Source organism: Lepidochelys kempii, chromosome 1 (genome assembly GCF_965140265.1).
Source record: "Lepidochelys kempii isolate rLepKem1 chromosome 1, rLepKem1.hap2, whole genome shotgun sequence".
Classification (NCBI taxonomy): Eukaryota; Metazoa; Chordata; order Testudines; family Cheloniidae; genus Lepidochelys; species Lepidochelys kempii.
Window position 1 is genome coordinate 255,386,437 of NC_133256.1, and position 13,474 is coordinate 255,399,910.

The 13,474-nt window shown below is 46.0% G+C and overlaps 1 protein-coding gene across 1 annotated transcript; it reads left to right on the top strand.

The window, feature by feature from the left end:
- Window positions 1-3,209: 3,209 nt before the first annotated feature.
- RASD2 (RASD family member 2) lies at window positions 3,210-13,246 on the top strand. The gene is made up of 3 exons (XM_073324865.1): window positions 3,210-3,896; window positions 8,943-9,222; window positions 10,910-13,246. Exons 2-3 carry the CDS (start codon window positions 8,952-8,954, stop codon window positions 11,437-11,439), a joined length of 801 nt encoding a protein of 266 aa, XP_073180966.1. The 5' UTR covers window positions 3,210-3,896; window positions 8,943-8,951; the 3' UTR covers window positions 11,440-13,246.
- The last annotated feature ends 228 nt before the right edge of the window (window positions 13,247-13,474 follow it).

Consider the following 13,474-nt stretch of genomic DNA (forward strand, 5'->3'; position numbering starts at 1 on the left):
TAGCTCCCTCCCTGGGGGAATCCTGCATGGGGCCTCTCACAGAATCCAGACAGAGTAGTTTCCACTCCCACTAACTGCTGTGGGTTTTATTTCAAGCCTTCTTAATGAAAACAAGATCAAAGTTTCACAGTCTTTCCCCACAAAGCCTGTAAAGATTAAGTCCCTTCCCCAACCCCCAAGTCTGTCCCTCACTCTATGATATCACCAACCAAAAGTTCCTGGGTCTTACCTCAGAGCCCTTTGTGCTAACAGGACTTTCCCCAGTCTCCCCTCTGTTTCTTGGAGCTGCACATCCTAACCTCTGACAAGTATCGGTGCCCACTCTCCCATTTCCTACTCCTCCTTTTATGAGGCTCAGCCAATTAAGTTGCCATCTTTTTCCCAGGTGTAGTGGTTGGGACTAATTAGACAGCCAGCCAACTGCAGGCTAGGGTTGCCAGGCATCCGGTTTTTGACTGGAACACCTGGTCGAAAAGGGACCCTGACAGCTCCGGTCAACATTGCTGACTGGGCTGTTAAAAGTCCGGTCGGTGGTGCAGCGGGGCTAAGGCAGGCTCCCTGCCTGCCCTGGCTCTGCATGGCTCCCGGAAGCAGTTGGTAAGTCCCTCTGTGGCCTCTAGGTACCAGTGCAGCCAAGGAGGTTCCGCATGCTGCCCCTTCTCCAAGTGCTGGCTCCACAGATCCCATTGGGCAGGAACCGCAGCCAATGGGAGCTGCGGGGGTGGTGCCTGCGGGTGAGGGCAGAGCACAGAGCCACCTGTCCATGACTCCACCTAGGAGCCGCAGGGACGTGCCGAGTTAAGTGCCACCCAGAGCCTGCACCTCCCCCCACACCCTGCCCCAGCCCTGAGTCCCCTCCTGGACCCAAACTCCTTCCCAGAGCCTGCACCCCCTCCAGCACCCCAATCCCCAGTCCTGAGCGCCTTCTCCCACTCTGAACCCCTCGGCCCCAGCCTGGAGCCCCCTCCTGCACCCCAAACCCCTCATCCCCGGCCCCACCCCAGAGCCCACACTCCAGCCATAGCTCTTGCACCCAACCTCCCTGTTCCAGCCCTAAACCCCCTCCTACACCCCAAACCCCTCATCCCCACTCCCAGCTGGAGCCCTTACTCCCCCGCCTGGTGAAAGTGAGTGAGGGTGGGGGAGAGCAAGTGAAGGAGGGACGGGGGATGGAGTGAGCAGGGGCAGGGCCTCAGAGAAGTGGCGGGGCAGGGGACAGGGAAAGGGTGTTCAGTTTTCCGCAATCAGAAAGTTGGCAACCCTACTCTCACCCCAGACGAGGAGGTTAGGCAGGGAGCTAACCTGATGCACTGATTTATCCCCCATTATTGTAGGGTACCATCATTGCCTAGGGAGGTTGTGGAATCTCCATCACTGGAGATTAAGAGCAGGTTAGACAAACACCTGTCGGGAATGGTCTAGAAAATACGTAGTCCTGCCATGAGTTCAGGGGCCTGGATTGATGACCTCTCACGGTCCCTTCCAGTCCTAGGAGTCTATGATTCTATCATACAGGAGTTACGAGGGATGGCTGAGAACCCAAGCCCCAGGGCTGGAGCCCGAAAACTTGACACAGTGCAGCTACATTACTCCTGGAGGAATTCTGTGCCACTGCATGTACACAGCATTTATGTTCCCTGCAGAATTCTTTGCTTCCCTGCAGAAAAATGGGAAGCAAAGGGAAGCCACAAGAAAGGTCATGTGACCCTCCCCAGCAGTATGTTTCAGGTGCCCAGGGCAGCCGGCAGAGAGCGGGGAGGGCAGGAGGCAGGACTGGGGAAGACCCGGCTAGTGGCTCCTACCCTGCACTGGGTTCAGCTGCTAGTCCCGGCTGGGCTGGGGAGGATGGGATTTCCTCTTTCCCTGCACAGCATCCGGGGCCAGGCCAGACCCACCCCCAGATTTCTCCATCTGGATCCCCCACTGAGCCCACCCTCAGACTCCCTCCCACTGCTGAGCCTCAACCACCTTCACCTGGACCCCCCTGCAGAGTCCCATTACCATTGCACCCAGAACCCCTCAATAAGCCCCTGTGCATCCAGATTCCCCCCCACACACACACCAGGATCCACTGCTGAGCCACCTGCACCCAGATTGTCCCGCACAGAACCCTCTCAGCCCACACCTGGATCCCCCCACATTAAGCCCCTGCACACTTGGATCCTCCCTTGCTGAGTCTGCCTGCCCACACAGAGGGGCAGGGCCCTGGGGTGTTTCTGGGGCAGGCCACGTCCTTGTGCTGTGTCAGGGTTGGGTGCAGCCTCACTGCTGAGTACGTGTCCCGGGGGGGAACTGCACAGTGATGGCCCACCTCTGTGCAGCCAATGGCCAGTGCTCCCCAATGCCATGCTGGAGCCTCCACATTTCTATGATAAATAAAATTTGCAGAATTTTAAAATATTGTGCACAGAATTTTAATTTTTTGGCACAATTTTTAAAATTTTTTGGCACAGAATGCCATCAGGAATATCACATGCACATTCAGCAGTGGGTGGGTATGACCAGCAGTCCTCTTCCTAGGAAGCGATTAATCATTTGTAGAGCTAAGGGGTGTGGCTAAGGAGGGAGGTGGTTACAAATCAGGGCTGCCAGCAGCAGTAATGCCGATATGCAGTCTATGGAGAAAGTGGTCTTGTTGCAGCAAGAAGAGGTCAGGAATCCAAACATGAGAAAGCAGGCGGGACCACAGCTTTTAGAGGGGAAATTAGCACTGTCTCTGGGTTGATCCAGAGCAAAATGAAGTTGCAAGCCACTTAACATTTGTAGCCTGATTTGTAGTTCTAGATCAAAACCAACGAGCGTTCCTAACAACTGCAAAGTGTCTTGGGGCAGGGGATGCTATATCTCAAAAGAATCATAGAAATTAGGAACAGAAAATCCCTATTTGGTTAACCGCTCAGTCCATCTCTGTTTAGCAGGAAACATTGGAAGGGGAAAATAGTGCTTTTAAAAAGTTCATGAGTTTTCAGAGCATAAAATATAATAGGAGTAAAAAGGATCTCTCACACACGATCACAGATATACACACAGGTCTCTTGTGGAAAGAAAAAGAATTTGCAATCTGGAATGTGAAAGAATTTTGTGTTTAAAAAAAAAAGCCCTTCAATAAACATAAGATCCCACCCCCTTGGCAACTCTTCTTCCACTGTCTCTGACTTAAAGGGAGGAGTGAGCCAATTATTGGTGAGTTCTGCAGAAGGAAAACCTGCAACTTACTAGCTGCTGGGGGAGAGAGACAGTGAGAGAGGCAGGGAGGAAGAATCAATAGACAAATTCTAAAATGTAAAGAAAAAGCAAAGCATTTTAAAACAAATCTCAGATGAGGTGGGGAAGTCTATTTTATCTGCCAGGATTTTTTGCAGTGCAAGAGTGAGGGTGTACTTTCAAACCTGCTATAATAAGAAACTCCCAGGCCCCCCTCTTAACCCCTAATTTGCTTCCCCCTCTTTATTTCACAGGGTCTACATAAAAGCACTGTGGGTCAGCTGAATGCACACACTAGCCTTGACAGCTAGGTGTCGCACCAGAGGCCACTTCCATGCAAATGAGTCTACGAATTACAAGTTGCAAGACAAGAAAGTGTGTGGGAGACCTCGTGAACTGAGACTACCAGGAGAAGAGCAAACCTCTTCAGAGGGCAAAAACTACTTCTGGTACACAGAGCCTACTTTGGATCATGTCAATCTTCTGACCCAATAAAGATCACCCATGGGGAACCAGCCCCTGGAGCGCTCTGGTCTTTCCCAGTCCAGCTAAGGTCCAAAGTGGTGGAGAAGAGCCCAGCTCAGTGACTTGGGATCCAGAAAGGAGCAGCAGGAGCAGCAGCCTCTGAAAGCCATCAAGACAGCTTCATCCACGGCACTAAGATTCAGGACTTCTCCTCCAAACAAAGAAAGGTAAGGGAGAGGCACTGAACTTGAAATTAAAGCAACAGAAAGGAAGAAAAACACCCTGCAGAAATAATATCAGTGTGCATGAAAATGAAAGGTACTCCAGGATTTTCTAATCAATGACAGGTCTGTAATGCACAGTTTGGTTTGCTTCTGCCTATGTCTCTTTTAGCCAGATGCAATAAATCATTTAGGATTAGTATAGAGAGAGAGATACTGTAACTGGTGACTGTAAACAGTGGCATCTCAGAATGTTTTTATGTATGGTCAGTGGTAGGGAGCATACTGCATGCAGTAATACTCAGCATTTGGGTATTGAAAGCTAACATGTAAAAGCTCCAGGCAGCAGGTTTTTTATCTTCATTATGTTTTTCTGTAACTGGTGCATAGGATCAGACTTTTCACCACCTCACTGGAATTTTGGCATAATCTGTTTAGTGCACGTGTGGATTTGCAAAGGCAGATGCATTATAATGTAGTCTTAAATTTGCAAAAACAGCATTGTCTAATGATTAGAGCAAGGGGCTGGAGTCAGGAGACTTTGGTTTTAATGCTTACCTTGTCACTGGCTCATGGTGTGACCTTAGACCAGTCGCTTTCTCTCTCTGTGCCCTGGTTTCACAGAGATAGGGATAGTTTTAAATTTACCTACCTTTTGTGAAACAGTTTAAAATCATTGGACAGAAGGTGCTCTAAAATTGCAAAATAGTATAAATCAGGTGTTTTGTTACCCTCAGGTCAGTGCAGGAAGTTAAAGACAGAGCAGGGAACAAATCTATTTTTAAACCTTTAATAAACTTGAAGGAAGAGTCATAGATTCAAACCAGCTTGTGGTGTGTGTTTGTCCTCTTCTGATTGATTTTTACTTTATTTAGTAAATAACCATGTGGTCTCTTTCTGTTTCCTCCTTACTACCTTTAATCTTTCCGGTGTATGGCTCCCTGTACCCCGCAAGGGGCTTGAACTTGGTCTCTTTCTCTGAGTAAGAGAGGAGAAAGATTTGAGTCAGAGAGAAGCTGTGATGATTTGAAGAGCGTGAAAGACAAATGAAGGTTCCAGGTTATGCCGCACCCTGCAAGTCAGGTGCACAGGGGAGGCAATGAAATGAATAACAGCTACAGGAATTAGAAGTGCTGAAAGGATCTATTTACTGTGCACTAGACCAAAGGCAGGCTGCAGAGCAAGGGAGCTCCCTTAAAGGAATAATCTGACAAACAGAACCTCTCAAGGGCACCATAAGGTGACATTTTAAATGAATATTGGGTGTGATGGGGGAGATCTGTTTCCAGTTGTCACTTCCCCTAACCTTGCACAATAAGGGTTTGCCCTGCTCAGGTTGGCAGGCAGTGTAGCCTAGTGACTGGAATTTGGGGCACTCTGAGAGCCAGGAGACTTGGGTTCTGTTCCCCACTTTGCTACTGACTTGTCTGACCACTTCCCCTAACCATGCACAATAAGGGTTTGCTCTGCTCAGGTTGGCAGGCAGTGTAGCCTAGTGACTGGAATTTGGGGCACTCTGAGAGCCAGGAGACTTGGGTTCTGTTCCCCACTTTGCTACTGACTTGTCTGACCTTGGTCAAGTCACTGAGCCGCTCTGTGCCTCATTCTCTCCCTCTCGGTAAAATGGGGATGATAGTACTTTTCTCTCAGGAGTACACTGAAGGAAAAATTAACAAAAAGTGCTTTGAAGTCTCTGGATTGAAGGTGCTGTGGAGATGCAAAAGGGGTATTGATTTATTGTATTTTTCATGGCCAGTGCATCTTTGAGAGGAAGGAGAAAAGTTGGAGCTGCCCCAGCCTGTGTGTATGGGAATTAGAGAAGGCCCGTATGTTTTAGGATTGCTCCCAACTGTGCACTCTCCCATGCTTCATCAAGCTTGTTAATTGGCCCAAGCCATAAGGCTCCTACCAGTTCCCAAGAGAGACTGTTCTGCAGATTCTGTGCCCCGATTGTTAGGATGAATATGAGAGAAAAATTCCTAAAAGTCCTGTGCTAGGCAGGATGGACAGAAAGTGGATTATTTTTATTTTCAGTGGAAGAATGTGTGCTGTCCCCTTTTGGAAGAGAATGGACAGAGAGTTGTAGGTGGCTTGTTATCAATAAAGTGATGTGACAAATCCAGAGCAGTGTGAAAAGCCTGCACGTGTAAAACAAAACTGACAACATGTGTATGCTCCCAACCAGACCCAAAACTAAAATCATACTCTTCTGCCCCAGTTCAGTTGTTTGCTTCTTGTTCTCAGCATGTTCTGAAGGATTCAGGGTTTATAGGGTTTATATAGGGCCAGTATGAACTTGGGGCCAGCTTTGCAGATGTACATCATGCACAACTGGGGCCAGATATTCCAGTGCTCAGATCCCAACAAAGAGCTTTGCTGAAAATCTGGCCCTATGTTCTATCACTTCCTTCAGTGCTCAGCTGAGGAGCGTCTGTTTCATCCCCAACCCCATAGAACCCCTGTGGTGGGCCATCTCTCAGAGCCGCTTTATATTATGATCCATTAGATTTGGATAGCCCCAGACTTTGACCACTTTAAAGCTGTTAGCCCAAATGAGTATTTCCTCCACGCACTCAAATATAGAAGAGATGATGCACACGTGCAGCTTGGCATGTCTGTATGATAGATGCAGAATTCTCCTCCCACCCATTGAAATGAGACACTCTCCTGCTTGCTTTCTTGATGGGACTGTATATCTGTGATTTGCTGCTAGTTCACGCAGTTGCCTTTTGGCCAGTATTTATTTATTTATTAGTTTATATTACGGTAGCACCCCAAGGCTGCAGTGAGGATCAGGGCCCTGTCATTCTGGGCACTGTACCAAACACATCAGATAACACCGATAGAGTTCCGTATTTGAAGAATGCTACCGTATTCTAACAGTATTCACCCTGTAGCAGCACAGCTGCAAGACACTGGGCCAGATCCTCAGGTGGTGTAAATCAGCATCACTCCACTGAAGTCAGTGCAATGACACCAGTGTACAACAGCTGAGGATTTGGCCCTATGTACAGCATCAGACCATTATGGCAGGATAATGTCAATCTTTTTTATAAGGATTGTCTGGCAAAACTGATTCTCCTTTTTAAAATACCCCACCTTACTAAACAAAGCTCAGAGAGCACGGGGGGCGGGAGGGGGGACTTCTGCCTAATCCCAAAACAGATCAGTCCCCATCCATTTGGTGCACAGACCCTAGAACCTGCACATCCTAGTGTACAAAGGAGAGTACAAGGGCCAGCGAACACCACTGGATGTCAGTGTTTCTGAGGAAAATTGGTGACTTTGCACTGAGAAGGTACAACCTGTTCCAAATTAGACACAGTCCAAACATAGGGCCGGATCTTGCCAGCCTAGCCTGGCACAGCGCTCACATCGACAGAATTGGACCCATGCTACATGTGCACAATATTACGTCCTGATTTTACTGCCTGATTGTAATTTAGGCTGTAATCCCCTTTGAGTGTAATTTAGATTATAATTTGCCTTTGGGGCAAGCACTGCATTTTCTTTTCTGCTCCTTACAGAGCTGAGAATGCTGTCAATGCTCAGTAAATAACCATAACGATGAGTAGTAATGTTCTGCTAGTGCCTTAAGCCACAGCACAAAGCCAGTAGGGATACTGGCTTGGACTTCTTACAGGCTTCTTTATTTACAAAGAATATTTCGTTACTTCTGCTTGGTACTTAACACATGTAAAACATTTTCAGTGATTTTCTTGGCATAAATACCAGATACATAAAGGTTTGGGAGATGAAATTCACATGGGGAAAGGATAGTCATCCAGATCTGTACCCAGAAATAATCTCTCAGTGTATATATAAATACTCAAAACCTATCATTCAGTAAACAACACCTACATTTAATAAACAGCACAATGGGAACTTGATATTTCTTTCATACGCTCCTAGTAACCAAAATAAACTGTCCAAATGTGTCTGCTATGCTACGACAGCTAGTTTTCCACAGTGTGCCTGTATTTTTCTTTTCTGTGCACAACATATTTGATCTGAAAGATAAAAAATGTCTGTGAAATCCATGTTTTTCTATCAAGATTTCCTGTATCTTTCTGCTGTGTCAAAATGTAATCTCCGGGGTCTGTAGACTCACTTTAGTATTCACCTTGCCCTTTGGTTATATCAGAAAGCTGCCCTCTTCCCCCACAGTCCCTCATTTATCTCAATACAGCCAAGGACTGCCAGAACCGAGGACTAACATGTGAATGTAAAGAGTGACACATCCATGAAAAACAAAACTAGCATTTCTGCAGCTCCATCCACTACCAGCCATCTTGCTGCAAAGCAGCAGTATTTGAGATGCTAACAGTTTGGGGGTGAGGAGCTCTGGCCTAAGAGATTTGTTGGATAAAAATCTGGTGTCAGAATTTGAAAAAGAACATTTGGGGCCCAAGTCTTTGAAGCTAGTGTCTGATGATGCAATTCTGTGCCTGCAATTACCTGTACCAGCACTTTAGGTCACTTGGACTCTAAGTATCTGATTGATCCTAGAAAGCAGGTACTGTGAGCAGCTCCCATTTAGATACCTAAAGGGAGTGGCTAGATCTTAATGGGAGCTGCTCAGTGCTTCTGGAAACCCGGCTGCTTCATTGAGGTGTCTAAACGAGAACTGAGCTCTTTTGAAAATCAGGCCCCAAATTTCTAAGTGGCTTAAACTGTGGGTATGAAACTGGAGTCATGGCTAGAGCCAAGCTGATAAATTAGCCCTCAATGTTTAAATAAAATGGCAAATTGTAGTTCAAAACTTTATGTTCAAATATAAATTTCTTCATTTTGGTGTGACTTAGAAAAGAAAATTCTCCTTAAATCAGGCTAAAAAATGAGACCGTTTCCCTCATGTAATTTCCTTATCAAGATTTCCTATATCTGCTAAGCAGACCTGCTAACCAGAACCAAATGCTGTATCTTACATCATGTAGCAATCCACAGTGATCTTTGAGTTAGCTGTAAGAAAACACAGAGGTCTCTCCACTACAGCCTCACTCTTCTTTCCTTTCTCTCCACCCCTGCCTGCTTTTATTTTGACCCTTTCAGCACCAAGCAATGATGAAGACTGTGTCCAGTGGGAACTGCACCCTGAGCGTGCCAGCCAAGAACTCCTACCGCATGGTGGTGCTGGGAGCCTCCAGAGTGGGCAAGAGCGCCATCGTCTCACGCTTTCTCACTGGCCGCTTTGAGGACCAGTACACTCCCACCATTGAGGATTTTCATCGCAAGGTCTACAACATCCGGGGAGACATGTACCAGCTGGACATCCTGGACACATCTGGGAATCACCCTTTCCCCGCAATGAGGAGGCTTTCTATATTGACAGGTGAGAGGGGTGGGGTGTGAGACAGAAAAGGGTGTCCTACTGAGGGATGGTGGGTCAAGGATCCCAACTGTGGATCTCTGCTTGACAATAATAACCAGGACACCATTCTTTCCTAACAAAGCACTAGTTATGGGAGATAGATAGAGGGAATGATGGGTAATGGGATGTAGCTTGTTATAAAGATGCATCTTTTCCCCAGTGACATTCCCTGACTGGAGCACTCCAGATGTCATCAGGGAGTACATCACTCACCCAGGAATCAACTTGGAGATGTTCAAAAATTTGAGTTGTTTTGCCTAATTTATTCTGCTCCCCTCACCCCCCGTGTATAATACGTATGACTTGTGTTTTTTAACTGCGGTGACAAGTGAATGGTAAAATCAAAATCTCACAGGTATAAAGAACACCAGGAGAAAGAGGAAGTTTGTCACCACCATGCACAAGCAATGTAATACAAATGTAAAATATACACTGAGGGATTTAAAAATGACTTGACAAGGTTTTGAAAAAAAATTTTAAACTAGTTTCCTGCTTTTGGACAATTAAAAATTCCAGTGGAATGCATCTCCCTAAAGTCACTCCCTCCACTCTTACTATTTCTGCCTTCTCCTGTAGTCACCCAGAATGAAGTAAACCACATATTAGAAGAATGGTGGCCTCATATGGAAAGTGTTGATAAGCTAGGAGTTCCTGTTTTCAGTGGGTGCTGCTGTGCGTGCACTTCTGAAAATTAGACTGTGGGTGTGTACATGGCTGAATATACAGCCATAGTTCATAGCCCACCTGGGTTAAGTCCTACTTGCCCTACTATCCAGTGAGACCCCAAGTCTATATTAGGTAGCGCTTGATACCAGGATCTGCATCCTACATGATGCAGATGCCAAACTCCAGGATGTGAGTGGGGGTAAGCTTGGGTCCATGAAAGATCTCTTTCTCAGTTCCATGTAAACTGCACTTAACAGGCTGTTAGTTTGCTTTATCTTATATTTGTACAAGAAAGATTCTCCCAGCATTGTAAGTAGATTGTGCAAATTGTCATTTGCACTTCCTTTTGTACTCTGTTTCTCTTGAGCCAGTGAAATTGTAGCAGAGCACTGGATTCTTGGAAGCTCAAACTCATTTCTCAGATGCTCTGAACAGACTGGCTTGTGGGTCTTGTGGTCAAGTGCTGCTCCTGTTCTTGTATATTGAAAGGGTCGAGGTATCATAGCTACTGTTTTCTGCTCTTAGGAGTTGCTAAACGGGTGGTGTTTTTCAGGAGAAATGATTGGGGGGTGGGGGGGAGGAGTGAGTGACCCAGAAGAATTAAGTCAGAAGATTGTTGAAAACACATGGTGCAAATAGGCCACATCAATAAGTCAAATGCAGTCTAGGATAAGACAACAGGATATGACTGAGGAAATACTTTGACCATAAGACGTTTCTACAGCTGTGGGAACAAGGGAGAAGGTAAATCAGAAGGTGACCAGGAACACTCCTTAGAGAGTGTATAGGATCGAAGGAGAAACAAGCAAAGAGGAAGAATGATGGGTGTGTAGGGGGAACGAAATCTATTGTTTTAAATAGAGAGAATCAAGATAGGTGAGGTAATATCTTTTATTGGACCAACTTCTTTGGTGGAAGGGAAGTAGACTGCTCTGAGATGGATTCTAATAAACAAATCCTCTGGCTTTCTTTTTAATTACAGGGGATGTTTTCATCCTAGTGTTCAGTTTGGATAACAGAGACTCCTTTGATGAGGTCAAGAGGATCCAAAAGCAGATCCTTGAAGTCAAATCCTGCCTGAAGAACAAGACCAAGGAGACAGCTGACCTCCCCATGGTGATTTGTGGCAACAAAAATGATCATAGTGAAATCTACCGCAAGGTGCGCTCGGAGGAAGCAGAGAAGCTTGTCTCCAGCGATGAGAACTGTGCCTACTTCGAAATCTCAGCCAAGAAGAACACAAATGTGGATGAGATGTTCTATGTCCTTTTCAGCATGGCCAAGCTACCTCACGAGATGAGCCCTGCCCTTCACAGGAAAATCTCTGTCCAGTATGGTGACGCCTTCCACCAAAAATCCTTCAGGATGCGCCGGGTCAAGGAGATGGATGCCTATGGCATGGTCTCCCCCTTCGCTCGCCGACCCAGCGTCAACAGTGACCTGAAATACATCAAATCCAAAGTTCTCAGGGAAGGCCAGGCAAGGGAGAGGGAGAAATGCACTATCCAGTGAAGGGGTATCCATCATTCTGAGTGAAATCATTGTGTTGGTGCAGTGCCTTAAAGTAAAAGGTTTGAGAACAGGTTCATAGCACCCACCTGATGGAGGATGCCCACCATGGCCGTAAGCTTGGCTCTTCCTCAGACCTCCACAGCATCGCTAATGTAAATAGTAAACTTCCAAGCCACCTTATAAACAGTTGAGGAAATCCGAGGTCTGAAAGGTGACTAGCTTCTTCATTTCTTAATTAAGTTTCTTTTTGTTCTTCTCCTGTCTGAAGAACTTGGACTTGTAAAGAAGGATTTGCTTCATGCCTACCCAGGGAATAGGTCAGCAACACAGAGAAGGCATTGGATATATGTAAATAACGAGTAACCCATCATTCAGCCTCTGCTGAGAAAAACAAATGTGTGTCTTTTTTCAAGCACACTTTAAAAATGCTCCAGTTTCCCCATCTTCATCCAACGGATAATGGTATTAACCCAGGCTCCCAGGACTGAGGGTGGACTTGATACATGGGAATGCAATTCTGACTGGCCAGGTAGATGAGCTCTGGTTTGCTGTATCTTAGAAAGTCTGGGAGCGATGAAATTTTGCTGTACAGGTGGCAATTTCTAACAGCCATTGTCGTAAATGTCACTTTTGTATTATAGCTTTAATCTTGTTTTTGTTTTGTTTTTTCAAGTGAAACCAGATGGCAATTGTGTATTTGAAATGAAAACTGTGTCTGTGTTCTAGACTTGCCAAGTATTTTCAGTTTTAAGGTTACATAATATGTACAGTAATTGAAAGTGAAATTGTTGTACTGTAAAGCCAACACATCTGACTGCTAGCTCTCCTCATGTGTGATTGCTTCTCAAAACAAACACAAATCTGTTACAGGTACTCACTCACTCTGCCCCACCTCTCTATCAGAGCAATGGTTCCTTCCTCGTGTCTTTGACAAGAGCTGGACCTGATTTGAATTTTGGCTTGAACCATTATAGAAAGAGGTTTGGACCTTCCTCTGAAATTCAAGGGTGACAGGACGTGGGGAGTTGATTTGGAACCAACTCTGCTTGGAACCATCCCTTCGTTCCAGAGTTCTCCTTGTTACTGGTGGGGTTTGCCCCTGAACAGAGGATGGGCATAGGTAGCACCACTAAAGTCCCTGACAGCACAGTCCTTGTGCTAGCTCTCTGCACAGTGTGAATTTTGCCACTGTGATTAATTTGGAGTTGAGTCACTCTTTCCCATTCCTCCCTTGCCCTGGTCCCTGGCTGCTCTCTCCCTGTCTTTTCTATTTCAGCATCTCTTGTTTGGTGTGCTGGGGCCCCTGTGTGCACTCAGAAAGCCAGATGTATTCCCTTTGATATGAGCATGCCACTCCCATTGACTTAAATGGGAGAAACGCATACATAGCTGTGGGTAGAATCTAGTTCTAAAACTGTAAGTAACAACAGTGCATATATTCTTCCCATGAGTGTGTGGTTTTTATATATACACCTCATACCAGCCCTGGCATATTCCAGCCCGCCCCATCCCTCACATACTGCCCCTGTATGTATTCATCTCGCTGTGTCCTGGCTGGAGCTGTGGGCTGAATGGTAGTTCATTCTGTAACTTGACAGGTGACAAAAAATGACAGATATTTGCTAGAAATAGCCTCTGAGAGACCCAATCCTGTCTCCACTTGTCCGTCATTCCATCCTCTCCTTGTATTCACAGGTAAAACGCACAAGTGTTTGATTCCTGGTGCCATGGCAACACCCTATATTATCAAGTCTCTCTCACTCTTTATAAATATGTATACTGTTTATGATTAAACCTGATTGATTTATTAGCAGTGTCCTGCCTGATTTTGCTTTTAGCAGGAGTAATTAGGAAGGCAGTAGGGTTTTTATGTAAGGTGTCAGGTGATTTTTGAACAGGGGGCTTCAGCTGAAGTCTTAGAAAAGGATTCTCTTTTCCTGACGGGAGCATACATTTAAAGGGATTTTCATAGCCCTTTCAGACTTCATTGACCTGCTTGGAACAGAATATTTTATTTTCTCCAGAAGGCTCCCGC